At 36.1% G+C, this 21,162-nt stretch overlaps 1 protein-coding gene across 1 annotated transcript; it reads right to left on the reverse strand.

Moving 5' to 3' along the window:
* Positions 1 to 5,623: 5,623 nt before the first annotated feature.
* LOC129002836 (ubiquitin-like protein 4A) lies at positions 5,624 to 21,008 on the reverse strand. The gene is made up of 4 exons (XM_054430928.1): positions 20,741 to 21,008; positions 8,519 to 8,624; positions 7,958 to 8,175; positions 5,624 to 6,241 (listed from the first exon to the last, which is right to left on the reverse strand). The coding sequence occupies exons 1-4, from the start codon at positions 20,786 to 20,788 to the stop codon at positions 6,149 to 6,151; spliced, it is 465 nt and encodes a 154-aa protein (XP_054286903.1). The 5' UTR covers positions 20,789 to 21,008; the 3' UTR covers positions 5,624 to 6,148.
* Positions 21,009 to 21,162: the final 154 nt, after the last annotated feature.

Raw genomic sequence — 21,162 nt, forward strand, 5'->3', positions numbered from 1 at the left:
GAATGTCCTCCATTTGTTTTGACTTTCTGTTTATATTTTGTTGTTATTTCGTCACCAACGTAGCAACCCATAAGGCCCATGTTAATTTTTTTAAATTTTAAATTCATTATTGTGCATATTTTGAGACTATTTTAATTTGTAAAGGGATTCTGCACATTCACAGGCAAATATCTTTCTATTCGTATTCGTAGATTTCCCCTGCGATGCACAGGAGCTGAGAAAAAAGGTTTTCAATAAACGTTATCTATTAATATATAGAATTAGCCATTTAGCCCTATATGAGAAAAGTTGAATTTACATTTTCGACCCAATTAACATAAATATTTTTAAAATTCAAATAAAACCTGCATATATAGGACCGATTTAACCTTTCTTTTTGTACAACCCGCGTCTAATTCGGTCCAGTATGGTCAGGCTAGCTGTCATAAGTTTTGCAAAAGTTTTATATAAGATTGCTCAACTGAGTTATAAAATGTAAGAATTTATACAAGCTATATCCGAAGTCAATGCCAATGGTGTTACAGCACCGGAATTGTAAATATTATTTCTAATTAGTTTTTTAAGATGACGGTCGGAACTCAGATATTGCCACTCTTGTACCTTATACGAGGAAGTTATTTCACCACATCAGATGTAAAAGTTTCAACAGTTTCAGAAGTCTCCCTCACGGTCTCCAGTTTTTTGCTCGCATCCCAAAGAGATCGTATCCGCGTGAGTGGTTCCTAATATTTTCTCCATTGATATCTCTGTCTCGTAATGCTGACGATGCAGTGACAGCGATCCAGAGCCTATTCACCGCCCACCACCGGATTTTGAGGGATCCACACTCGGTGTTTGCGCAAAGGCTTGCGCTTTTGTGGCCCAACAACCCTTTGTGATTGCAGATAATGACGTGCCATCTGCGAGCTAGGGGGCTTTGTTGCTAACTGGCTCACCATTAGTGTGTGGTAAAAAACTGGAAATGGCAGAAGATGGAGGAAAAAATTGTAATTAATAGTTAAACTCATTATCATTAACTTAGATGGAATCACTATGCTGCGTATTTAAGCCTGAAGAATACGAGGAAATGATAAGTTTAGGATAGAGTGAGACGACTGTAGCTTTGTTACAGACTAAGATGGCCGGTACTGATAAGATCGTAAATACTGAGCGCAAAGTGCCACTTCGCGCAATAGTTAGGTACACAAATAACTATTCCATAGCAACTGCAAAACTCAGTACAAAAGAAGAATTGGTTCAATAACGATTCTGGAAGTTTATAATACATGGTGATAATATTGATTTGATATTCTAACAAATTGTACCATCTTCTTACCAAGATTAAGAAAAAATCTATAAGCCTGGTAAACTTCTGTATATTGCACACCTATCAAGGTCATCCTTACTCTTTCAAACTAAAGAGGAAATTGATCATTCAAATGAAGATTCAATAAAGTCAATTTGTTCAAAAATAGTTAACCCATTTCTTGAGAAAAATTTAGCTTGTTTAGAATTGTGGATATTTATAGGCATTATAGGCATGCACTGTGGATGCGATACTCCTTGGTGTGGAACGTCCGCACGGGTGAGTACTACGACTATCCGCAGTACTATCATGATAATTAGACCAATTCCTAATTACCAAGGCAAAAATGTGGTTCGGATTCCACTATAAACTGTAGGTCCCTTAGTTGCCATTAGCTGTATGGGCTATTAATTAACAGCTGTGAGTAAGGAATGTCGGCCTTAGCACAGAAAACATAGGTTATAGTAGTATGTTTTCTGTGGCCTTAGTCATACCAACAAGACTACAAGATCGCGCCACTCATCTCCATTGTTACTTGGCTAAAAATACCTACTTTGTATGGTCGCCATTTCATAGAACAGTATTAACAGTATTCTAAGGCAGATGAGAACAGTGCTTTAGTTCAAGTGGTTGAAGTAAGAGAACTTGTTAAATCCGGTTGGCCTGAAAACAAAAATAATCTTGACAATTCTGTAAAACCGTAACCCCATCGCAGCAAACCTGCAAACTAAGTGAATTTCCAATTTCCATTTGCCTGGTAAAACCGTAACCCCATCGCAGCAAACCTGCAAACTAAGTGAATTTCCAATTTCCATTTGCCTGATTTGACTCTATCTTAAATCTATTTAAATAGCATTTAGGTTTTACGAGCACCTAGGTTTGCTGCTACAGGAAGGGGGGGGGGGGTAAAAAAAGTATGTTTTTTTGTAAAATATTAATAGCTTAGTATAAAATAAAGAAGTCGGACTGGTTTGATCAACATATATCCAGAAATAAGCAAACGAAAAAAGTTTACTTATTCTAAAAAAAAAAATAATAATATAGGAATTAAATTTACAATTTTTGGGATTTTTTACGTAACCGATAACCACATAAAAACAATTCTATATACTAAATTATTTGTTTTTTTAAGCTCTTTAAAATAGTTAAAAGAGAATTAAGAAATCTTGTGTTTTTAAGGCAAAAAGAGAAAAGCCAATTTTTACCCCATAAAACCCCATCCCATGGTATGATCATGCTGGTTCGCGAACTCATTCAAGTTTATCCCGCCTTACATCTTCAAGCCAAATTTCATCAAAATGATAAAATTTGATCTTACACTACAGTACATTATTTTGCAGCAACATTATTCTGGTCTGTTCTGTTTATTCTCAGTGATCAAATAGTTCAGGAATCATTTACTAAGCAGCAGCACTTGACGGCTTAGCTAAGGCATTGAGTACTCACAATGGCTAGGGCACAGACTAGGGAGACAATAATTCTGTTTCAGCCATCGATCTCTATTATTATTTTAGAATTGAAAAGATTCACTTAACCACATTGTTAACTTACTTAAAAAAACATTGTTTTTTTACCTAACAACACAAGTAACGGAACAATGGGGTTCAAGGATTGAGAGCAAATAAGTAAAATATTGTAATGCTTCTATAACTTCAACTAAGCTGACCAATTTAATTGTTAATGAGTGGTGCAATTAACTTAATTAGTGTTTGGTACAATGGGTCGTTGCATCACTGTCAGTGGCAATGAGGTTATAAACGAAAACAACCACTTTTAGAAGTTACTAGCAGTTTTACCAGTTTTACCTGCGTGCTTTGCAACGTGAAGAGGACACGAAATAGAAAGATTTTGATCTTTACATCTGATGTCTAAATACCCCCGCCGCAGCAAACCTGCAGACTAAGCGAATTTCCATTTGACTGATTTGATTTAAACTGAAATGTCTACTTAAAAATATAACATTTATTCCCGATTTAAATACAATTAGTTTAACAAGTACTTAGGTTAGCTGTATCAGGGAGGGTAAAACTGTTTTTTTTTGTAAAATGTTAATAGTTAGTAAGAAATAAAAACGTTTTCCAAATTTGATCAAAATATGTTCATAAGCAAGCAAAAACTACAACAGTTTAATTATTCTCCATAAGAATAACATGAGAATTTTAAATTTAAAATTTTTTTGAATTTTCTCCGTAACCATTAGGCGCATAATAACGCTTCAATATACTAAATTATTTGTTTTTTTAAGCTCTACAAAATGGTTTGGAAAGAAATTGCTAAATTTTATGTTTTTTGGGTCAAAAATGGGAAAAACCTATTTTTACCCCATTAAACCCCCCGTAAACCCCCGTTCCCATGGTCCGATCATGCTGGATCGCGAACTCGTTCAAATAAACGTAGGTTTACACGTTTGTACCAAATTTCATCAAAATTGGATCACTTTTGCTCGAGTTATCGTGCTAACGGACACATATATATATATATATGAATTTGAACGGATGGTGTTTTTGGCCTCTAGGAACCTCAAAACGAAAAAAAAAATCGGTCCCGCGTCCAGGTCTTACCATGAGTACTACGGTAATAGCTTATTCCCTATATGGGAAATTCGCTAAAATGAAACAAAATTCAACCTTTATGGCCTTTATAGAAACTTTGTGGCTTTTAAATCTGATAAGTAGTGGAAACCATTTTGGTTTTGATTAATTAATTAGCCACCATACCCGTGCTTCGCAATCAATTACTATTCTATAGAACTGCTGTACATGTAGATAAACTTTTAGTAATCCACTAAAAGTATTAACTTAAAATATTAACTGGCTATACTTCCATATCCCAGACATTATTTTTTGGGAAATAAACCATACAAATACAATAGATTTTTATAAACATTTTGGGAAAAAAGTCAATAAGTTAATAAATTACGCACTTTAAAAATAAAACTCCTTATTCACACCCTATCAAAAATTATTTATTAAGTTAAAAACATAAACATAAAACACTATCTTACTTTGACAGTTCTAGTTTTGTATCACAGCTGCTTGGTTGAAATTAGCACCTGTTGTCATAGATTTAGACAATTTATTAATAGTGTTGCACCCTTGTTGATACATATTGTAACCTTTTTAATGCTATTGATCATCACAGAATCAATTTGTTTAGTTGAAACAGCTGTTATTAAGATTCTTTAATTCCATTTAAATATGAGTACCTATCTCATAAGGTTAACATGGGAAACTCCAGAGTCACTGGGGCGAAGCCCTTTCCCTTTTGACGGATCTGCACCAAACTACACACAAACCATCCTTGAATAATGCTTAACTAGGTGGCGTTCGCAGAGGCATCCACAAAATTGAGGGGAGTCATCAAGGGTTCATATTATATTGTTTTTGTCATACTGCAGTAAAAACAGTAGTTTTTATGCATGCGTTGCGGGTCTAAAGTAGCATTTTTAATATTTAGGGAGTAAAAATCGTTTTTAGCCTCTATGTAGTTAAAATCAGCTGTTGTCAACTCAGTTGTAAATTTTGATTGTAAACGATTGCATGTATCGAAAATATGTATCGATTCGTGCTTCGTAATCATTTTAACATACAGTCTACAGTCTCTTCCCGTAGAATTTTAGCATTGCAGATACATTAATCCATTCCCAAACTCAACACTGCTCAACTTTACTACTTCCTTCACCACACCCTACATCGTGGACCTGTTTCCCTCTCTTCCCATAGCATTTTAAGATTGTAGATACCTAAATCTAATCGTCATAAACAGATCCCACACTCTGAACAACTCGCCTTTACTACTTCCTTCACCACTTCCTACGTCACAGACCTGTTTCCCTCCCTTTCCGTAGCATTTTAGGATTGTAGATACCTTAATCTAATCGTCATAAACAGATCCCACACTCCGAACAACTCGCCTTGACTACTTCCTTCACCACTTCCTACGTCGCTTATATTAGGTAATCCAACAACACTAGGAAACATGTCAAAATGTTTGTCCTTTGCGATTTTTAGATTTCCCAATGCCAATGGATTAAACATAGGCTACCCTTATGCATTTATTATCTCTATGGACCAAATACAGGCAATTTGGATGCTTCTATTCAGTATTGAGAGCTTTAATGTTTCTTATTGATTTATTTTTTCCCACTAGCTCAGTCAGGGGGTGGTCATGGGCATCTATCAACATATGGGTATTGGCTCGAGCCAATGATGATTCCATGTAAAGCTGTTAAGTCATCAACTTATAACAAAATGATTAAATGATTTTTTATATAAAGGATTTAATAAAAGCCAAGGTAAACTTATAGGTCAATACAAATTTTATTCAAACTGTATGTAAACATTTATACTACAAAAATTGTGAAGGATTTTTTTGTTTTTACAGACAAAAAGTAGTTTATGTATACTGATTCTACCTAAAATTTAAATGAAATTTGAATACAATTTTTTATAGTTTTATTAATAAACAATGATACAATTTACACTAAGCTAGGTAATTAGTACAAATGTGCAGCTTAGGGAAACTAGTTAAATAAAATAGCGTTGATGTGAATGAACTCTTATAATTAATCTTTTTTTCTGTTAACACAACTTCAAACAAGTATTAGTGGTTACTTGTATTTCTTATTGTGAATTTCAAGTATAGCTTATAAACCGTCATAATCTGTAAACTATGAAATGAAACAAGTTAATCTGCCTACAGGAAACATAGATTTAGGCAAAGGAACAGTTATTTTCCATGTGTTCCTTCGACTAAAAACTAAGAAACAAAAATCATAAATAATAAATAAATAACAACTGGTAAGTAAAGATACATAGGATGACTTAATCCTACAACTTTAGTCAAATATTATCATCTAATTTCTCATGAAGCTCGTTGGTTTTCCTCCTCAAGACATGAAGTGGCTATCCTCTCATAGTCATCTAGACTTAAGGTAGATACTGACCGCAAGAACTCCTAAAAAAAATCAAGGTTAGTAGGTTCAACACGATAATTTTAAAGTCGTGGCCTTAAAAATAAAGGTTGCTGGCCTGACACTACTGAAGATTTTACACAGGAAACCTTGAAACACAGTACATTTCATACAGTGGCTCCTTTGTTGCTTAGAATGGAATCCAAACATTTTCTTGTACTTAGTGCATTGGCTATTATTATTCAACTGCAGTGAAAGTGTTTAAGAATTGAATAAACTGATTTAACTTCTGATTCTGACAGTCCATAACTAACTGAAGTAAATAACGAAGCAAAATCCCTAGTGTTCAAACTCTCTGGGATCATTTTGGGCAAAATAAAAAACATGTCAAACCATCATTGACTTAAATAAGAAAAACATACATGGTTGGGATTAAGTTGGGTGATGGAAGAATATGTTGCGTAACAAGTATAAATTTCAAATTTATCCCCAGCAACAGTTCAAATTGAATAACAAGAGGGAGTCTACTGCCAAGCTGACTAAACAACAAGACACATATGGAATACATGATGCTATGATGAAACAATTTGTTGCTAGAAAGCATTTAATTAATAACTGCCCCTATTGCCTATTTGCTAATTAATACTGCCTGCTACTTGTTGGCAAGTAAGAAGGTAGCAGCACTGTTCAGTCGCCAAAGGTTTCCTGGTTGTCGAATAATGCCAGAAGTAGTTAAACATAGGTGGGGAAAAATACCCAAATGAACGAACCAGAAATAGCCTACATCCCAAACAAACTTAGTACTACTTAAAAAAAAAAAAAAAAAACTAATACTAGGAGATGCTGATGAAACAAGATCATTTTACATAATCTAACCTCACACTAAGCTATAAAAATTGACATGACTCAGTGGTAAAATGTTACAAAACAACATTAGTACACATTTGTTTGACACATTTGCTGCAGCCAAAACAAGCACAATTAACATAATGAATAATCTCAAGCTCAAATGGTTACTTGAAATTGAGTCAGCCAAACATAGATGTGATTTACTCTAAACCTTTTTTGTTGGAATAAAAAAAAAGTTTTCCAAGGTCTGCTCTGAGCGAGATAGCTCAAATCTGACACCAGCATTATGTCTTTGCTTCTTGCACTACTGTTCCAGCCGGTTTCTATCCATCTGCAATGATTAGTCTGCGTTTTAGTAGCAGAAACGATATGAAGAAAAAACAAAGCTCCATTTAAGTAGGTACAGTATGACGATCTGTGATTACGTTTCTGTGGGAAGGGTGGCCCTTTTAAAATTATCAGATAAAGGATGAGTTGACAGAAAGGTTTTAGGACATAAAAAATTGGAACTGTGACCTAGATAGTTTGCAGAAGTTTGTACAGATTTGTACATAGATCTGTCAGAAGGTATTCTTTAATTTCTATCCTGACAGTGATTGAAGTTGAGAAAACTTCTTGCTGATCAACGTAAGACTATCAGTGTTCACTGTTGTCCTTATTAGTCTAAGAGACATCCCTTATCAGTCTGGCAAAGTTTAGTCACAACTTGATCCATGAGCACCATTTCCGTAACTTTGGTCACCCTCAAAATGATCCTGAAAAACAACCGCAGCCGGTCTATTTTAATCTACAGACAACTCTCATGATTTTCAAATGGACTTAATTTCTTTCTGCTACTTAAGGCACATTAAATTATTTTCTGACAATTCCATCTTAACATTACCGGCTATTACCATAAAAATCATATCTACCTTTCCAAACTCATCGACGATTCTCTTAGTCTCTGCCTCGGAGTAGAAGTCTCTCAAAAACTTGTATGCAGCATCCTTTAGGACTGTCAGGTCCTGTTCTCCACTGCTTGGTTTTTCCGGCAGCTTCTTTGAACTGGTCTCTTGTTTCTCTTGTTTTACGATGAGGTTCAACTTAGTGCCATCTTTAATCGTTGGGTAGTCACTAAGCAACTTTTCATCTAGAAGTAAAGCTATGGTTAAAAAATCAATCTAGATGAAAACCTTAACTAGGGAACTATTTCTAATAATGCAAAATAATGAGTTAGATTGATTTTATAGAGTGGAAGTAAATCATCAGTTTGACAATGTTTTAAATCTTATATTAGCCTAATCTTATGAACTTGGGTGGTTTGCTAACAAAGTTGTTAGTGTCTCAGACTTCAGTACGGGAGAGACCTGTTCAGTTTACGGCGCATCCACAAAACATATGGATTTGGACTGCTGTTCTATAAGCATTTGTTACATTTTTCAATAGCTTCTGCAAGTTTGTGAGGCTGAACTGTGTCATATTTTCCCTCTCACCTGTGAGGGGTCGACCCGTGAACAACAACTTCTGCTGCAGTACAGGCACTCCCAGCAACTTATCCAGTTGTTCCTTCACCTCTGACACCCTTGTCTGGCCAGTCACCTGCAACATTGTACAGTATCATCTATAAATAGGTCTGCATCATCACTAAAGAATATGACTAATTGGAGATCAAAGTTGTCTGGATTAAAGAGAATAGACATACATGACAGTAGAGGTTTCATTTATAACCAATCTATAAAACATTTAGAACCGTTTAAAAGCTACAGAAGTTTGCCAGCACAATTGATCAAAACTTCACTTTTAAACCAGAACATTTACCTAATCAAACTCTAGTTAAGAGGTTTTACGATATGTTGATAAATCTGCTAAACAATCAATCACAGTTTCTTGGAATAAAGTTGATTGGTTTAGGTCCACCATGGACACAGCAGATCAATTGACTCCAGTTGAGGAGGTCAAATCTTGTTCCCAACACTTGACACATTGTCAACCATGGGATTGGTCCACCAGTACATAGCAGCACTCGCAGGTAATTCCATTACATAAGCTAGGGTCACTTGTACGATACATCAAGTCAAATATAATCTATTTAAATCTCGGGATTTATTATTTTTTCATTGGGATGTCTGTTAATAATACACAACAACACACAGTTTAATCAATTGAAAAGTATACAGTAATATGCATGTTGTTATGTAATCGTTTTAAGACTTGTTACTTCGTCCAATTAGTACTGTAAGTGTTATTCATCTCCTTATCAAAATAAATGAATAAATAAAATATGGATACCACGATAGCTCTATCATAACTAATAGGTCCCAATGGGCAGTATACTGGATATATAATAGAGTAAAAATCTGCTTCCCCTTCTGTTGTGACGGTCAGCTGTTCTTGACGCGATATAAGTGTTAGAGGAAGTTGGTTTTGAAATGTAGGCCTATTTGTTCGATGAGGACATAATTCCTTTGCTCTTGATTCTTTTCCATCCTTTTTTCTCTATTTTAGGGAATTCTCCATAAGCTATTTTTAGTATAGGCCTAGTGTAATATTCCCAGGCCCCGATTGAGTGGTTGTTGTTGACAAGATGTAGGCAAAAGCATACTTTTGTTAAACATTTTTCAGTACTAGCTAGGGTTAATTGTATCCTATCATGCCGCTTTCATAGCCATTTGCTGATGCCATCTATTTTAGGAGATTGTGCTTCTTATAATATATTTTGATGGTTCATTGACCCCTCTTATCCAGACTCCTCAGGACCGAGGCCAGTCCAGATAATGGTTTTTAACTGATGTCCCCTAAACTCGTTCAATTAGGAACATCTAATGCGTATCCCAAATATTTTACTTAAATTTTTAAAATTAAAGTAAAATATTTTAAATTTAAAATTTAATTTTTTTGCTGATGATTACTGTACGGTTTAAAGAGATGTCACTTCAGCCGAATGAAATTTGGTTAAACCTATGACTGGTTAAAAGGTGGCCAGGCAGCACACCTATGTAATAAAGAGGGACTCTACTGTATAGTGCTACCTTTTTTTTTTTGCTGGTGTTTTGTGTAGTGTTTGATGTATTTGTTTTTGTAGTGTTTGATGTATTTTTTTTTTTTATGAATTGCATACTTTAACAATTACTTTAACAACGCTTGCACCAAAACTAGTCAGTATTCAGCTGTTGATGGTGATTTGGACAACACAGAGGTAAGATAGCCTAATTTGAAAAGTTTCCAGTTGAATAAACTCAAAATTATGACAGTACAATCACTAGATGTATCACACACGAGACAACACAAGATGTGAAACATGTTATCTATATTTAACTTTATTCTTTGTTTGTTTGTTTTCAGCTTGTCTAAGCATGCTTGCCTCGGGCTCCTGCTACGGTTGGATCAACCCGATCCTTTCACACTTGATGGGACCAGACAGTGAAATACCCATGACCACAGCTGAGGTAGCTTGGGTCATACCCATCATAGAACTCGGAGATCTCATCAGTCCACTGCCAGCTGGGATTCTCTGTGACTACATCGGACGCAAGCCTGTTATCCTGTCTAGTGCTCCCATGTACATCCTAGGTTGGTTTCTCATTCTCTACTTCCCTTCCCCCGTGATGCTCGGTGTGGCTCGGACTATTCACGGGATAGCCATGGGAGTAGCTTATACAGCGTCCCCCATATATCTGGGAGAGATCGCTGGTAACACCACACGAGGAGCGATTACCAGCTTGTTTTCAAACTCTTGGTGGATGGGCTTTCTTGTATCTTACTCCATCGGACCTTATCTCAGTTTTCAAAACTACACCTGGTTTTCCCTAGCGCTTAACATTCCTGTCTTCCTCCTCTACTGGCAGCCGGAAAGTCCTTATTATTACATCATGGCCAACGAAGAAGAAAAAGCTTATGAATCGCTCAAGTGGTTCAGAACATCGACCCTGGAGGAACTTAAAGCAGAAATGGAAGAAATAAAGAAAAGTGTAGAAGAAAATAAACGCAAAGCAAGTTTTCGTGATGTTTTTGCATCCGGTGTGGATCGAAAAGCACTGATTTTGCTTAACGCCCTTTTGGCTGTAAGAACTCTGAGTGGGTTGACTGCATTTTTGATTTTTACAACTGAAATTTTCAACCAAACCCCGAACCTCACAGTTTCATCCGACCTAATCACAATAGCATTTGGATTGGTCATGCTTGGAGGAAGTCTGATTGGGTCGTTTACTTCAGACACTTTAGGGCGAAGATTTCTGCTGATCACATCTTGCATCGGATGCCTTATATGTCAGATCTGTTTAGGGACTTATTATTTTCTACTTTTTAACTCAACTATAAATGTTTCTCAGCTCAGCTGGATGTCACCAATATTGATCTTAACTTATGCATTATTCTGTAGTGCTGGTATGTATGTTGTATCCTCTACTTACACATCAGAACTGTTCCCTTCAAACACCAGAGGTATAGCCTCCAGCATTGCTACCATTAATATCACTATATTTTGCTTTATCAGTCTGGTAGTCTATCAACCTATTATAGACTATATTGGGGTTTATGCAAACTTTTACACATTTGCATCGGTATTATTTGTTGGATGCATTTACTTTTACATTGTAGCACCAGAAACAAAAGGAAAATCCTTTGCTCAGATTAGATTAGAACTTAGCATGTAGAAGTTCCAGTTTTGATCTAAAATCTCAAACACAAAAAAATTTGCAAGAAAAAAAGCTAGACATTTCTTAATAATTACCTACACCTGTAACTTAATCTAAGCTACCTAGTACTAGGGGTGTTAAAAAATTGAAATATTCCGTTTTATTATGAAATTTTGGATGGGTCGAAGTCTGTTTTTGATAGATATTTCATTAAATATATACTGAACATAATATTTATACTGTGTCTTCCAGACTAAAATGCTTTTTGTTTCATCTTGAGCTCATGGTTACCGAGTTCCGTTTCCTTACGAAATGTTGGATGGGTTTGAAGACGAGAGATTAAATATTTACTGAACAATAATAAGGCTGTTAATATTTAGGCTGTTTCTTCCAGATTAAAAAGCTTTTTGTTTTATCACTCTGAAGTTCATGGTAACGGTACAGAGTTATGCAAGTTAACAAAAAGCCTTGCATTCAAAAATTAATGTGTTTCGCAAAACAAAAATGCTCGTTGTAGAAGTAACAAAAAATATTAAAATCACTTTTGAACTCGGAATTAATAAGGTATATATATATATATATATAGGTAAAAATGTATAATTTATTTTTAAAATGGTCAAGCAAACCCTGTTGGATCACTTGTAATGGAGAGACCCTACAACTTAGGTTTAGTTTTAATTTATTTTGCTGATAGGTTACAATCTTGTTATTTTTATAAAGACTAGAATAGAGAACAGACTTGTTACTCAGAAGTCTATAATATTTTTGAGATTATGGAACTTTTTGCACAAATTTCAAAAGCGTTGATTATCTTTTAACTGACTTTTCTTGCCTGGAACCATTATTTAAACAGCGTTTTTTTAGCAACAAAGTTAGGTTTGCTACATTCCTCTAATACAAACATTATTAGACTAAGTATGTCAGATTAAAGACAGATTTGATCAATGGAGCTGAATAGGGAATACTGTTAATACATTTGTTTTGTTAAAAATATCTCACCATATATATTAAATGAAAGGCTATCTTGAAATCTGTGTTTCCGTAACCTTTTTAGACAATGCCGTACTGAAGTTTTGCAATTCTTAGGAAGCATTGAGTCAAGAGAATCAAGTTTTATTGCCATTGACCTTTCTTTGTACAAAGGAATAGACATAGTCAAAACACATACAAAATATTCCAAATTAACAAATAAAATACAAAGTTTTACAAAATACTTAGTTAATTAAAATACAACATATCTAGAGAATATGGATCATGTAGATACACATCAAAATTCAATATCAACTTTTGTTTTTAGAAATTCATGGATGCCATAGAAAGGATTACTTATCAACCATTCACATAATTTAGATTTGAATATCTTGAAGGATACAGTTCTGGCCGAATCAGGCAATTTATTTAAAAAATTAATGCAGTTTAGTCTATGACTATTGCTATTTTTTTAAGTCTATGAGCTGTTATGTCTAACTGTAGTTTATTCCTTGTATTATGAGAATGAAAATCTTGTCTTATCTTAAATTCATGTAGGTTAATTTTTGTATACTGCATAATTAATTTGATAAATGTATAAATTAATTATTGTCATAATTCTAAGCCTGATGAAAAGAGGTCTGCAGTGATCCACAGGACCCGCTCCAAAAATGGTCCGAATGACTTTTTTCTGTAAAATAAGAATTTCATCTGAACAAGACGAATGCCCCCACAGCATTAGTCCATAGGAAATATGTGACTGAAAAAAAGCAAAGTATGCCGTTCTTAAATAATCAAAAGTAACAAAATCTTTGAGTTTCCAGATTAGGCAATTAACGCGGGAAATCTTTTTACAGATGTTTTCTATTTGTTCTTTCCAATTTAATTTAGAATCTATACAAAAACCCAGCAATTTGACTGAGTGTTTTTCAATTTCATTGGAGAGGCCAATTAAAATATTTTGCGTTTTATCCTAATTACATTTAAGCTTATTCGCTGAAAACCAAACAGAAGCTAGGTTTATGGCTTCATTGGTCATTGTATTTAGAGTATGAATGTCTTTATGAGTGGCGATTAGGGTGGTATCGTCTGCATATATTACAGAGTCAATCCCAACATTTCGTGGTAAATCATTGATACATATTATAAATAGAAATGGTCCAAGGACCGAGCCCTGTGGAACACCAGAGACCACGTCTCTTAAGCCAGATTGCATCCCACCAACTGAAACATACTGCTTTCTATTACTTAAGTACGAATGAACGAAACCTAACTGTGCATTCTCAATGCCATAAAATTTGTTTTTACTAAGCAAAATGTTATGAGGAACACAATCAAAAGTGCTTCAATGTGCTGCAATCAAAGTGCACAATCAAAAGCTTTTGTGAGGTCAAACAATGTGAGAGAAACAATTTCTTTGTCTTCAAAAGCATTTATTGTTTTATTAATTACTTTTAGAACTGCCGAAGCAGTTGACTTTCCTTCCCGGAATCCAAATTGCGAATCTGTCAACATATTATTGTTTACAAAGTGCCCATTTAATTGTTCATAAACCACCGATTCAATGATTTTTGAGAAGATTGGAACAATAGATATTGGTCTATAATTTTGAGGAAATAATATATAGTAAAAATTTACTATATGGGAAGAAGAGTCTACTTGTGTTGCTTAGGCTGGTTTTATGCACCGCGACAGTCGTGAGTCGCGCCACGTCTTGCGGCTGACCAAAATGTCACGCGACAGCGACACTTTTTTGTCGCGTAAACTCACATCCGGTGGTGGGGGAATTAAAGAAATCAGTCTGTTCTCAATCCAATGTTGTGTGTTGTGTTTGTGATGTAGAAGTGATTATTAAGTTGTTTAAATATAGACCCTGTAGTGTTGTACACGTTAATGACAAAACCCCAGTTATTTAAACAACACATACAATTTACAGTTGGAATTAAGTCAACCCTCTTAAAAATGTCATTACATAATATAATGATGTAATTTATATTACAAATAAAGGGTAAAGAACTCATTTATATACTAATTATTAACATTAATCAATATAAATATATGGAGAATATACCACGTGGAGTATGAAAAATACTACTGTCGCGCCGCGACTGTCGCGGTGCATAAACGTGCCCATTTGATCCGATAGAACTTGAACCGCGCGCGACACATTTTTTTGAAGCTGCGATTCTAAAACCTGTCGCGGGTATTTAGAGATCTCCGAGTCGCTCGTGCGGCAGTTTGTCGCTGTCGCGGTGCATAAATGCTCCCATTTAACTCAATAGAACTTGAGTCGCGCCGCGACACGCGACACGTGACTGTCGCGGTGCATAAAACCGGCCTTAGTCTATGATCATAGCCAGCCTACTATATAGTAAGTTAAAATTTTAGCTTCAAAAGGCTACTGTCCTGAATTGAAGTAAAATTTAAGTATAAGTTAAGTTATTTGGATTCAGGAGGTAAAAAACTATAAAGTATGATATCAAAATTAAAAATTTGTTTGAGGCACCTATACTAAATAAATAGGTACCAATGTGTCAAACACTTGATACTAACCTAACCTAACCTGGTTTACCCAAAATAGGTCATTTTCGGCACTTTGCTAACCTAAGCATGGGTTGGGTTGGGTTAGGTTAAGTTAGATTAAGTTTAGGTTGGATTATATTTATTAAGTTAGTTTGGTTAACCCGGCACTTTGCTATTTTTTACGACGTTTCAAACCTGGTTTTCTGGGTAAAAACGGCATTTTACTCCTACTGTACCGTAAAAGTGTCCGAAGGCAGGGGTGCCCACAAGGGGGGGCTGTGACGCAGACTGCGTCATTGAAATTCTTGGGGGGGGGTTGCAAAAAATTCAAATGGGGGGGGGGGTGGTTAAAGTTAATTGCAACAGTGTTCAACGTGACGACAATCAAAGATATATTACGAAATCACCAGATAGAAAGTAGATTAATTAATGATAATAGTTATATTATTGAATTCAATTAGTTAAAATAGGATTTTAGGATTCGTGTAGCAAGTTATTATTCAAGATTAGCAAGACGTGAGATCTAGGAGGGAGGGCACGGAATGGCTCAACTGCTGTGATAGATAAAGATAACGTGTGGTACAGACACGTCCAGCTACACCGCGACTTAGCACAGCACGCTTTGTTGACATAGCTCGTTAAAATACAATAAAGTAGCATAGGTTATAATACTTACAAAGGACTTTTAGGGAGGGGGGGTAATTAAAAGTACGGTTAATCCAATATAGTATACCAACAAAACCCATTAAAACGCTGTAAACAGCCATTAACGTCACGATTTGCATTTTTATAAACGAAATTCAATATTGCACAATCATTATTATTGTGCAATAATGACATTTTAAATAATTTATCTTGGTTCAGATGTACAAACTGCAATGTTTAAAATTAAAGCTAACTCAAACTCAACTAATAACTAGCCAAACACTGCATTGCTATAAATAACGTAAATAATACACCTTAGAAAGTGTTATAAGCTACTGCTCATGATATACAGATAGGCTGCCGGTAGGTGCTGTATCACAGCATAGGAATTGATAGATAAGTAATAAAAAAGTGTAAAATTGTATTTAGAGATAATAAAAACACTCTTAAAAAAGAATGTAACGAGAACAATCTTGTTATTCTCTTTCTTTGATCTTCTGTTCTTTAGGTTTCTCTTCAATTCAAACACAAATTCAACAAGTCGCAATATTTAGGCCTACTCATTGCCCAATCACAGCCTTACTAAAGTTACCATGGTTACTAATCACTCAATCACAGTTTACTATGCATTAACGTCATCATTCCCCAGCTGTTGTATCTGAAATCTGTTGTAACATAGCGCACAGCAGACTAGTGTAAAACGGAGCAGACGATTGTTGGCGCAAGCGTTGTTTCCATTTCATTTTCATCGAAGGAGCTGTGATGTTTCCAAAGGGAGGGAGAGGGGGTCGTTATGTCAAGAGAAAGACGCTGACAATTCGTTAAGCAGAGGTTACGAACGCTATATAAATATTCTGGGCATTCTGGCAATAAAAAACTGTAAATTTAGGTGACTTATAAAACTCTAATTTTATTCAGGCCTATATAGAAAGATAAGTTTTCCAGTCCTGTACAACACTGATTCACGGTCTTTTCCCGGTATCAAGTACAACTTGATACACACAGAATCTCCGGTTCCCGACCTGGATGACGGGTAGTTATTTAATTTAATTTACAGTTACATACTGTATTAGTACCAGTGATAAATCAAACCCGTTATGTAAGCCAAAGCCACACATTATTAATCTCACTTGATTTTGTATTTGCTTACAAAAGTGATCGGAAATAGTTACAAACTTGATCGGAAATGGTTACAAAAGTGATCGGAAATGGTTAGGGCCTACACAGTATTCGTAAACAACATTTATGCTAACATGTCAGTGACAGCTAGAAAAAGGAATATTTATCTAAAACAGCTGTTCGTAATTTCATATATGACGTGTATTAGTATTTCATAAATGACGTATGTAGTAAACATGGAGAAAAAACTTGAAAAATCACACAAAATTGGGTTTTTGATCGTCCGTTATTTTATTTTCAAAATAGTGGGGCCATATTTTAATGGCTAAGGACACTCGCCAATCCTGTAATACAATCAAACCATTAGAATCATAATCAGTACGAGTAGGCTGCGTAAAATGCCTTCTGGGCCATGACTTACGGACATAAATTGGACATAAGACATTTTTCAACTTCTTCAATGTATAAAACGTAAAAATAACCCAAAATATGTATAATTCTGAGTAATGTACAGACAATACTATAATTTTATTTATATAGATTAACTGGGTTTGAATTTTCAATATCTAAAAAATTATAAAACTTCCATTAGTTTTACAAATAATACTGGGCAGGGGAATAATGTTTCTAATTTGTTGGGGGGGGGCTGTTGCTCAATTGGGGGGGGGGGGTGCGTCATGAGTCTAGGGGGGGATGGGTACCCCTGCCGAAGGAAAACGTATTTAAAATGGACTAAGTTAAATAAGTAGCCTACCTTTATGTCGGGCGTTTCCCACACACTATCGAGCATGTTACCCAACAAGTCAGGTGAAATATTAGTTCTGAGATGGATTACTTCTAGGAGAACGAAAATACGTGACCAGCTTCTAGGTCTAACAAAAGGTATCGCTTCTCAAATAAAAACTAAAAATAAAACTCTCGTAGTGAAATAAAAAGGCCGCCACACGCAATAATAAAATAACGAAATGAAATGAGTCAGCGCTAATATGCCAATGAACTTCTTGGCTTTGAAATATAACTAAATAAAATACTTTTAGATAAAATAAAATAAAATAACCTCCGATAAATAAACTAAAAAGTGTAGGCTACTGTGGCACCGCACACGCAGTGCCGGCCCAAGAAATACAATACGCTAATCACTTACAACTAAGATGATAGTAAATAAGGTTAACTTTTACTCGCCAAAGTAAAACGGGAAAATAAGATTATTATTAACGTAATGATAGACCGCTGTACTTACGTCTGACGATACTTCTCTCGAGCTATTATTTTGTCGCTTTTATGTATTTTGTCTCGCACGTTTCGAGTCGACATCCGCGACCTATGGTCGCAGGTCCGCTGCACGATCTTAGGAGGGTGTTCGGCGAACAAGCGCTCGCCATAGACTGTCTCAAGAAATGTCCACTGTCCGGCGTCTCGGCTGCTCCCCACCACGTCTACGTCAGCGCCCCGAGGTCGCGGTGGTCAAGTCACGAACTAGGAGACTTGACCTGCAGTGGACATGTCTGACATTGTTGTCAAGCGCGCTCAAGCCTTCGTGGCCTTTAAATAATTAAAACAAACCCCCCCCCCGCCCAATAAAATGTACCATTACAAGTTAAATAAATTCTGACCAGAACTGTTTATTATTATTAAATGACATTATGGAAAAATGGGACGGTTATCATGCACAACTCACTAAATACAAGTTAACTGGAAACTGTGGCTAGTCAGGCGAGCAGTTCGACTGTTTCCCACACACGGTCCAAATAGTTCGATGGGTCCAACATGTCAGACGGACGGCTCGAGTCGGGTGGTGCTACCGGACCGAGCATCCGACCTGACATATCCGTCGAGCATGTCGGGTCGGAACCCACACACTGTCCAATATGTTCGACAAGACGTCGGATCCCGACATGTCCGTCCAACATGTTGGATACTGTAGTGTATGGGGGGCTTTAGGCCTAACTTAGGGATATAAAGTAAAAAAATGAAAATTTTCAAGCCCCAAAAATCATCGATTTCCATGATGTTCAAACACGATTTTTGAGGGTGGAATAGTTGGATCCCCCAAAAGTGCCAATGGTAAAAAGTGCTTAAAATAGGATCCACTTCCGTATCTGTTGTCAAAAACAACCGAATGAAAATATCGATCCGTAGCCTAAGTATATCGATTATTTTATTCGATACTAGCTTTCCCGTGGGCTTTGCCCCGTTTAACTTCTTAATTTTCAAGATGATCTCGTTAAGCTCACTCACCTTTAGGTTGGAGCTCGTTCGCTACGCTCACTCACCTTTAGGTTGGAGCTTGTTCGCTACGCTCACTCACCTTTAGGTTGGAGCTCGTTTGCTGCGCTCACTTGCCTTCAGGTTAGCTCGTTCGCTACGCTCACTTGCCTTCAGGTTAGCTCGTTCACTACGCTAACTCGCCTCCAGGTTGAAGTTCGTTCGCTACGCTCACTCACCTTTAGGTTGGAGCTCGTTCGCTGCGCTCACTTGCCTTCGGGTTAGCTCGTTCGCTACGCTCACTCACCTTTTGGTTGCAAATTAGCTGTTGTCATAAATGTAAAAGAAATAATAGTGCTGCACCCTGTTGGCAATCCTTGTAACTTTAATGCTGTTGAACATCATAGAACAGAACCAACTTGTTTCATTGAAACAGCTGTTAAGATTCATTAGCTGTTAAGATTCATTAATTCCATTTCTCATAAGGTTAACATGGGAAACTCCAGAGCCACTGGGGCGGAGCCGATTGGACGGATCACGAAATTGATGGTGTATAAACCTATTCCATGAAATTCTACACGTATGTACCAAGTTTCGTGGCAATCGGTTCAGCGGTGTCTGAGTTTCACTGCCAAATATGCCAAATATATAAGTATATATATATATAAGTTTATACAAGCATCCTCTTTTATACTTATAGATATCGTTTGGTTAGTTCCTTACCTAACTAACCAAACAATATATCGAATGAAATAATCGATGGGCTATATCGAATAATTTTTCATTCGGTTGTTTTTGATAACAGATACGGAAGTGTAGGCCTACCCTTCAAATAAGTAGCCTAATTTTAATGGAAAAATGCAATATAACATAAGTAGGTCAAGTTCAGTATTAGGCTACCCAAAAAATAGGCCTAGGGCTACTATTGTTTAACACGTTCAGTGCTGACTACATCAATTGATGTAGTCGCGCCACGAGCGCTCCTACCGGCCGACATCATTTGATTCAGTTGCGCGACCCCCACTACATTAGTTCAGTATGAGCTTAGCCATTGCTGGGGAACGTTAAAATCATTGCTAGCCTGTAGCTTTAGAATGTGAGCTTTATTTTGGTGTAGGTTGGTACTATAATTTCCCAAAAATCCCGTCTGACAATGCTTTTGAGGATTTTCTCTCTTCAAGCCATATTACAAAGCCACTGACTACTGATCCAGGCAGTGCTACCTTTGGGTGTTTTGGGAACTACATCCAATCTCGGGGTAACATAGTACAATCATCGCTGCTCTTTTGATATTCATAAGATTGAAATATTTGAATGCCAATTGCATTCACTGTTACGGTAACGTGCCGGGTCTCTGCCGCCATTGGCGAGCGCCTGTTAAAATGCCTGCCGCACTCAACGTGTTTAGCAGCCAATTATGTAGGTTAGGCCTTTTACTTAACTTAATCTTTTGATAGAGCACAAACCAGGCAGAGACTGGCAGAGAGGTGTAGGATATCATGATTATTTACTGATTTAAGTACTGTTTTTTTTTTTTGTTTCAACACCTTGCTATGAAAACTACTTATTCTAGTAGGACGGACGTTTCCCCTTAGCTTATCTAACTTGCCTAAGGCCTACCTCTATAGCATACTCCTGTCCTTGTAAAACTTTTACAATTATCTTCATGTCTGCAATGATTAAATAGGTACAAACAGGGTGTGAACTTTAATTTTCAACCTAATGCTAGTTTTTTTTTTATGTAAAGGACTATTTATTTACTAATTAACTATTTTTGTAGCACTTTAATGAGAAAACACTGTACTGGCAAGGACTAGAACTGAATTGAATTACTGCTTATTAACCATATTATACAAAACAACCGAGAGAACCTAAACTAAAAAAACTTATTACTTATTATATTATGATATTCTTTTGCTTTCTCTTTCTTCTTTTACTGCTTCCTGTTCTTTCTGTTTCTTCTTCTTGTTCGTCAATCGTCGTGCTCACTGCCAACCAAACGAAGCAGAACAAATAAATCGTAAACCATAGGCTATAATACC

Source organism: Macrosteles quadrilineatus, unplaced genomic scaffold (assembly GCF_028750875.1).
Source record: "Macrosteles quadrilineatus isolate MER2022 unplaced genomic scaffold, UCM_ALF_1.0 Scaffold_9__3_contigs__length_116548681, whole genome shotgun sequence".
NCBI classification, from domain to species: domain Eukaryota; kingdom Metazoa; phylum Arthropoda; class Insecta; order Hemiptera; family Cicadellidae; genus Macrosteles; species Macrosteles quadrilineatus.

Bases quoted from the DNA above. Each gene is read 5' to 3' on its own strand.
- LOC129002836 (XM_054430928.1), bottom strand. From the start codon at position 20,788: ATGAAGATAATTGTAAAAGTTTTACAAGGACAGGAGTATGCTATAGAG. The intron at 8,625-20,740 runs GTAGGCCTTAGG...ACAATGTTGCAG, and splicing joins GACAGGAGTATGCTATAGAG to GTGACTGGCCAGACAAGGGT. The intron at 8,176-8,518 runs GTGAGAGGGAAA...CTTTACTTCTAG, and splicing joins CACGGGTCGACCCCTCACAG to ATGAAAAGTTGCTTAGTGAC.